At 30.9% G+C, this 7,766-nt stretch overlaps 1 protein-coding gene across 1 annotated transcript; it reads left to right on the forward strand.

Annotated features, from left to right (window-relative positions):
• Positions 1–4,849: 4,849 nt before the first annotated feature.
• On the forward strand, positions 4,850–6,855 carry LOC7465285 (uncharacterized). The gene is made up of 5 exons (XM_024587571.2): positions 4,850–5,176; positions 5,274–5,346; positions 5,426–5,555; positions 5,728–6,152; positions 6,261–6,855. Exons 2-5 carry the CDS (start codon positions 5,312–5,314, stop codon positions 6,505–6,507), a joined length of 837 nt encoding a protein of 278 aa, XP_024443339.1. The 5' UTR covers positions 4,850–5,176; positions 5,274–5,311; the 3' UTR covers positions 6,508–6,855.
• Positions 6,856–7,766: the final 911 nt, after the last annotated feature.

Below are 7,766 nucleotides of genomic sequence, written 5' to 3' on the forward strand. Positions count from 1 at the left end.
AAATGATCGATTTAAATTTTAATTTATAACATTATTGAAAACCTTTGATAAAGGTATTTTCTTTAATGAAAATCCAAATGCATATGAGTCAAATAATAAAAAATTAATCTGAATTTTGGCACATTAATGTTAGGAGCAAAATTTACATTGAAAAAGTAATAGAGCCATAAAATTCTGGTGGTTAAGCAAATCAACTTTCCACTTTAAATTTAGGAATGAAATGCTTCATAGTTTAATTTTGGAGTTTATACGTTTCCTTTCCTTTAATATCTATGATATCAATTTTAAGATTGAAATTTAGTGCATAAAATTAAGGGGTTTAGTAAAATCAACTTCTCTCTTTAAATTTAGAAAACTAATGCTCTAATTTTTTAAAATTCCAATGATAAAAATTATTTTCAATGATATGCATGCACAACATAAACTTTATGAACTGAAATTTTTGGGAGAAACAAATTTAAATAGGGTTTTTTTCTTTAGAGTTTTGTTTTGCATTTGTCGTTCACTCCTAAAAGAACTAGAATTGGTTAGTGATTCACAAAGAAAAAAAGAACTTCCTTGTTATATAATGATTTTTATGTTATCTTCTTTCTTAGCTTCCGGGTTTATAGTCTTTATGATTTAGATAAAAGCTTATGAAACAATATTAACACAAAAAACACAATATTTAATAAGAAAAAATAGTTGTAGATATAAATTTTAAATTTTATTCTTTGAAAAATAAGTATATGGTGGCCACCTAGAGGTTTACAAGACCTTTAATCCCTAAGATAACTCTTCTAGTAACATATCTACAAATTCTATTAGCACATCATTTACTTCCTCAATACTATTATCAACATCATTATCTTTCCTAATTGTTCCACTAATAGAAACTAGGGTATACACTACTTGCTCACCCCCTATCTCCTTCATAAACTGTGATGAGGACAATAACTCTTGTCTTTTTCAATTTTTATCTTGACCTTCTCTTTCATAGGTGCCAATATTATACGTTTCCCTTTAATGCTTAGGGTATACATAGTTTTTCTACCATCATGTATAATGCTTCTATCAACTATGATGGCCTTTCTAATAGAACATGACATACATCTATAAACACTATATTACACCAAGCACTATCAAAATCATTATGTCTTATAGAAAATAAAACAAGACATCATTTATCAACAATTACCTCAATATCTTTATTCATCCATTCAAACTTGTAGGGATTATGATGAATTTCACTTGATAGCTAGAGTTTCCTTACTGTCTCCACAAACACCATATTCTTGTAGTTGTCACTATCTATTATCAAAATACATACTTTGTCTTTAATGATGCATGTAGAATGAAAAATACTAGTGTGTCGCTAATCTTTTTTTAAATAAGCTTTGGTTGTCAACAAACTCTCATTGATAACAAGGGTAGTATCTATATCCCTCTGTAAAATCTCTTCATCGCTATCTAAGTCATCATCGTAGGAAGGATTGGTCTTATTCACAAGCTTCTTTATCAATAGATCCTTTTCTAGACGGCTTTATGTCTTGCTGCACTCACTAGCCTATTGCTTAGGTTTACAACATCTAAAGCAATGAAGTTTGAAGCCATAACCTTAACCAGTCATCTATTGATTTTGTTATACTAGCCTAGATTGTGTGGTATTAGTCCTCTTATTATTATTACATAATCCTCTGTTGTTTTGATATACCTGAAAATATTTACTAACAACTTGTTGCTTCTTTACTGTCAAGGCCTTTTGATATGCCTCATAAATTGTCTACATAGATTTAAGACACAATACATCTTGGATGAATAATCATATATCACTTAGATACCTCGTCACTAATTGTTTTTTAGTTTTTTCCAAATCATTCAAAGCTACTAGCAAGTAGAAATCATCAGTGTAATCATTGACAAACTTACCTCTTTGTTTTGACGTGTGAAAACTCTAGTATAGGGTTTGATAATAGCTAAAATGAAGGAAGTGCTCCCTCATCTTTTTTTTTCATATTGTCTCAATCATTGATTTTTGAATTTCTTTTGCCTCTCTTGTGTTTTTTTTCCAACTATTCCCACCAAATATATGCTTGACTTTATAGTTTGATTGCGATTAACTTAACTCGCGTGAACTTAAGAACCTCATTTTACTTAAAAATCCTCTCAACTTTATTCACCTAGTCTATGAACTTTTTCTAACTATGAAGTTCCAGCAAACTCGGAAATTTTAACAAGAAAACTAAAATCACCATATCTAATAACTTCTCATTTAAGGGGATGTCTCCTCTAATCATGCATTTGGTTTTCAGTATTAGTCAGGATCCATTGTCATTTTTCTAATTCTATAAGCCCTAACCTAGTTTGGCATGACCAGACCTGTTCTTGGGTCTAGACCTGTCCTACTAGTCTATAAAAGCATCTTTTATAATATCCACATAGTTTTTGTAGATTAGATCCATATCTAGTTGTGTAAAATCATCACCTGAATGTTTAGAATGTTTTGTTTCTACAAGCCAAGGCTGCATCACTTTGGTTATATCTATTTTTTTTTTCTTTTTTGTTGATTGTTGATTAGAGGGGTATTTATCAGTTTCAATCATTGTTATAGCTCTTTCGTTCGTTTGAGTGCTGATGAAGGTCCTTTGCCCAAGCCATGCTAGTAAGGTGGGCAGATTCATAATGCAAAATCAATTAGAATGGCTGCCATAGTCATCAATCATTAGTAAATACTAAAGAAATACTAGCCACTACTCCTTTCTTTGAGTGCAATGCAAGCTGATTCTAACACTTCAATAGATCGAGTAGCAGCTAATGATGCCAAATAATGTTGAAGTTGCAAAAGATAATGAAGTGATGATGAAAAGAAAAATACAATACAAACAGTAGTAATTAAGACGATATTATATTGAAGGATTCCTTCAGTTGGACATGAAATACTGTTGATATTATTACAGATGGGAATTACATTGACAAGTAGGAGTAAGTGTAAAAACAAATGGAAAATACAATTATTGAGAAAAGTGGTGAAAAAACTCGATTGGTGTCGAAGAGGAAGACAATTCAGGGACATCTAGGGTCAGGCTCAATGAGATTGTAGCTCCGTGACATAATTCAAGATTCTGATGCTTTTTTTCTTTTTTTCATGTAGTCATACATTATACTCATATTATATAGTATATTGTCTTATGCTATGCAGTGGGTCAATATTTTAAAAAAATATATAAAAGAAATATTAAGAGCATTAGAGAATATTTTAGACCCAACAGACTTGGGTCTGACGGTCATGGCAGACCCAAGTGACTTTGGTCTGGCGTTTGTCGCAGGCCCACACGACTTGAATCTAGCATCCGTTCCTGATTAGTTTTTTTTATAAATTATTTTTATTTTTTATAAAAAAATATTTAAACTATCCTTAAGTATAATAAATAGAAATTCTAATTAATTTTTTTTTATAAATATTTTTATTTTTTCTAAAAAAACATTTAAACTACCGTTGAAGTATTCTAAACAAAAATTCTAATTGGTTTTTTTTATAAATTGTTGTTCTTTTTTATAAAAATAAAAATTTAAATTATCCTTTAAGTATCCTAAATAGAAATTCTAATTAATTAAAAAATATATTTAAACTACCCTTGAAGTATACTTAACAGAAATCCTAATTAATTAATTATTTTTTATTTTTTATCAAATAAAACATTTAAATTATCCTTTAAGTATCATAAGTAATGTTTTTTATAAAAATTTTCTATTTTGTTTATAAAAACAATTTATACTATCTTTGAAATATCATAAACATAAATCCTAATTTATTTTCTTATATATAAAAAAAACATTTAAATTATCCTTAAACTATCCTAAATAATTTTTCATATTTTTTTATAAAAAAAATTTAAACTATCCTTGAAGTATCCCAAATAAAAATCCTAATTCATTTTAAAAAAAAAAATTTATTTTTTATAAAAAAAAAAAAAACATTTAAACTATCCTTGAAGTATCCTAAATAAATTTTTTATTATTATTTTATAAAAATAAATTTAAACTATCCTTGAAGTATCTTAAACAGAAGTGCGGCTATGACAAACCCAACATACTTAGGTCTAGCGGCCATGTCTAATTAATTTTTTTATAAATGTTTTTATTTTTTATTAAAAAAACATTTAAATTATCGTTGAAATATTCTAAACAGAAATCCTAATTAAAATTTTTTAGAAAAAAACATTTAAACTACCATTGAAATATCCTAAACAAAAATGCTAATTAATTTTTGTTATTTTTTATAAAAAAAAATTAAATTATTTTTGAAGTATCCTAAACATAAATTTTAATTAATTTTTTATAAGAAAAACATTTAAACTTTCTTTAAAGTATTCTAAACAGAAATTATAATTATTTTTTTAAAAAAATTTTATTAAAAAAATATTTAAACTATCTTGAAGTATTTTAAATAGAAATCCTTATTAATTTTTTTATAAATTATTTTTATTTTTTATAAAAAAAACATTTAAAATATCATTTAAATATCCTAAATAGAAATTTTAATTACTTTTTTAATTTTAATTTTATTTTAGGCTCTTGGGTCCGGCAGCCATGTCAGACCTAAGATACTTGGGTAAAACGGCTAAGCCAAACTCAACAGACTTGGGTATGACAGTTATGCTTAATTTGACAAACAAAAAAAAAGATAATTATATATTTTAATTGTTATGAAAGAGAAAAAAAAATACAAACAACTAAAAACACAACTCGAAGAAAATAAAATTAAAAATAAAATTAATATTACAATCTATAATAAAACATCTCGATTCACGTTGATTTCTCTCTCTCTCGATTCACGTTGATTTCTCCAACACGGATTGTCTCTTGGATGCCATTAAATGCCAGTGAGTAGTGAGCGGTATGTGCCTCTGTATTTGCTAAATTTGAAAGTGGTCCAACTGAAATGTCTGCCTATGTTTACTTCTGGAGGTGGAGCTTATGATAGGATGTTTTCACACAGTGAAAGTGGCTGATTTCACTGTCTTGTTTTAAAAGAAAGGAAATCACGGTGGTTTCTGAGGTGAAAATTAACGCGAAGAGAAAAAGAGCAACGAGCCAAAGCAAAAATGATGAAGGGTGGCAGTGGTAATAAACAAAGGTGGATTTAAAGGCACCTGACATGAGCAAGAGAGACCAAAGCACTAGCTTTTGAACATAGGTAGCTCCTCCCCTATCTTTCATACAAATTTTCACAGTTTTGGTTCTGAGAACAGTAGTGGCTGGGATAAATGTCTTCCACATTTCTTTCTTTCCAGAGAATTTAACTCATCAAGTAGGCTCAGTGACAGAGAAAATGACAGCTACTGGGAAGGATGGCAAAGTATGGAGGTGGGCTCTTGTTGATCTCTCTGTATTATCTTCTTTAATTGTTCTTATCTCTCACATTTTGAGATGGATTGCCTCTCAGTGTTCGTGAAAGCAAGAAAATGGAAGGAGAGGATAGTTTGAGGACTCTAGAATGCCTGAGAGGAAGGTTGCTTGCAGAGAGACAAGCTTCAAAGATTGCTAAAGAGGAGGCAGAGCTCATGGGCAATAAGGTCTGTTCCTTCTATCCCTGACATCTGGATGGCCTTTAATTTACTTTTTTTCTTCTCCTTCTGGGTAGATTGATGTTATTGCATGCTTCGCATTTGGGATGTCAATATACAACCACAATGCATCAAATGTAAGATCTCAAGTTTCATTTTCATCTATTTTTTGATGGTATAGTTAATAGAGCTAGAGGACAAACTCAGAGAAGAGATCAAATTGAGGAAAAAAGCTGAAAAGAAGCATAAATTCTTGATGAAGAAGCTTGAGTCCTTGAAGATTTGGCCTGCATCAGAGGGATCAGAGAAGTCAAGTTCATCTGAGATTAGTGGATTTTGTAGCGCATCATCCACAAGTACTGCAGGCCACAAAGACCCCGAAGAATCTGAATCCAAGCCCCAAGTCATAATCACAGCAGACTCACAAGATATGAAAGACAATGGCTCTGAAACAACTACATCCAATCAAAATATTTGTCCTGTTTCCGATTCCATCGGAGAGACTCAAGATTCAAATGCTGACAATAACCTCAAAGATTGTTCTTTAGATAAATCAAGGCATGAAACCGTTGCATGTTCACAAGATTCAAAGATTGATGATCAAAGGTATCAAGTTCAACATGCTTTGTCCTTTTCAATAGCCACTTTTATTTATGATAATTTAATGGGGTTTCTTTAAGCTAATTAAGTCAGTATTCTAATAATCTCTTTCAGTTCTGCGAGCATTAAAGCATCAGTGGTGGAGATGGAGAAAAATGCAGGAAATGAGAGTGATAACGAGGCTTATGTGAATAATTCTTTGGCACTAGTCCCATTGAGTTTGCCAGCTTCTACCAAGAAAAGTGAGTTGAAGGTAGTCAATAGAAGTGTTATTGAAGTTCTTGACGCTTTAAGGCATGCCAGGGAGCAGATACAAAGCTCAATGGAGAGAAGACACATGATTAGAGTTTGCCCAACTTGAATCCATGTGTGTTAAATGCTAATGATGTGAGATATATAGCTAATAACACAAATAGCAGAAAGAGACATCAGGATGGGCCCGTGTTCTTCTTGCATTGAAGCAAGAAATTGCAAACGTGATGAGGGTAGAGTATTGATTAGTTAATATCATTGCATGGATAATAAACTCACATGATAGTGAACATCAAAGAAAGCATGTGATGTAGGGAATTATCAAGGATATGCTGTCCAGTTGATGCTGGACCTGGGTCCATGAAGGTCGTCTTCTTTCTTGTTTTCGTTCTCTTTTCGAGTTTGATTAATTAAGATGGTATTTGACATTATAATATAATCCAACTGTATTTTTGAATTTTTTTTTTACTTTAAATTAATTATTTTTTTATATTTTGAAATTATTTTAATATACTAATATTAAAAATAAATTTAAAAAATTATATAAAAATTAAACGCGTCACTTCATTGTTGGTTTTTGTGACTTGCTCCAACCTGGAGTACTGGGCTTATGACAGCCGAGGCTTACTAATTTGTTTCTATATATACATAGCGTTAAGGTTTAGTGCCCTTAGTGTTGTATTTGAAGCTACTTTTGATGAAGCTACATGTATAGCATATCAGAGTGGACAAAAGATGATACGATGCTGGCGACTTCATAAGCTAGCATACTTTTTCTGTTTCTGAAGTTTATATATTAGGATCGTCTTTATCACTGGTGCCAGACCAGATAACCCTTTCTTGGAAAATCTAGCCGCTTTGATTTCACCAGAGGCTTCTTATATATTTTATCATTTCAATTCAAATCCTAACACCCATTTCACTCTGATTCAACCAAGAACGAGCGTCACTCATGGCTTTTGAAGTTAAGGAAGCATGCACAAAGCTTTAAAATAAGATGGCGGTGAAGATTTTTAACCCCCAGATTTTCAAATGCAGCCTTGAAAACCAGAACAAGACTTCAGAGTGGACTGAGCAAGGTTTTTGTCTCTAATAGTAAACCTGCCAGAACTTCAGACCGAGTTTTCTTACTGCACACATTATTCCCTGAACTTGATGAGCATTTTTTGGTCTATCCTTGGATTACATGCCATCCCATCACGTGTATGAGTATATCCAGATACCAAAACAGTGCATATTTTTTGGATTAACTTGTAGACACTTCAAAGACGATGTTTTGTTGTCCTATTAAGACAATTTCTTATACCTTCGCAGGCACCCGAGGAGCATGGTCTTCTCCAATTTGCAAGTTCAACATCAGCCCAAGAA

This window comes from Populus trichocarpa, chromosome 16 (assembly GCF_000002775.5).
Source record: "Populus trichocarpa isolate Nisqually-1 chromosome 16, P.trichocarpa_v4.1, whole genome shotgun sequence".
Classification (NCBI taxonomy): Eukaryota; Viridiplantae; Streptophyta; class Magnoliopsida; order Malpighiales; family Salicaceae; genus Populus; species Populus trichocarpa.

Excerpts from the sequence above, each read along its gene's own strand:
- LOC7465285 (XM_024587571.2), top strand. The coding sequence starts at position 5,312 with ATGACAGCTACTGGGAAGGATGGCAAAGTATGGAG. Across the intron at positions 5,347-5,425 it reads AAGGATGGCAAAGTATGGAG|TGTTCGTGAAAGCAAGAAAA; the intron begins GTGGGCTCTTGT and ends ATTGCCTCTCAG. Across the intron at positions 5,556-5,727 it reads CAGAGCTCATGGGCAATAAG|TTAATAGAGCTAGAGGACAA; the intron begins GTCTGTTCCTTC and ends TTGATGGTATAG.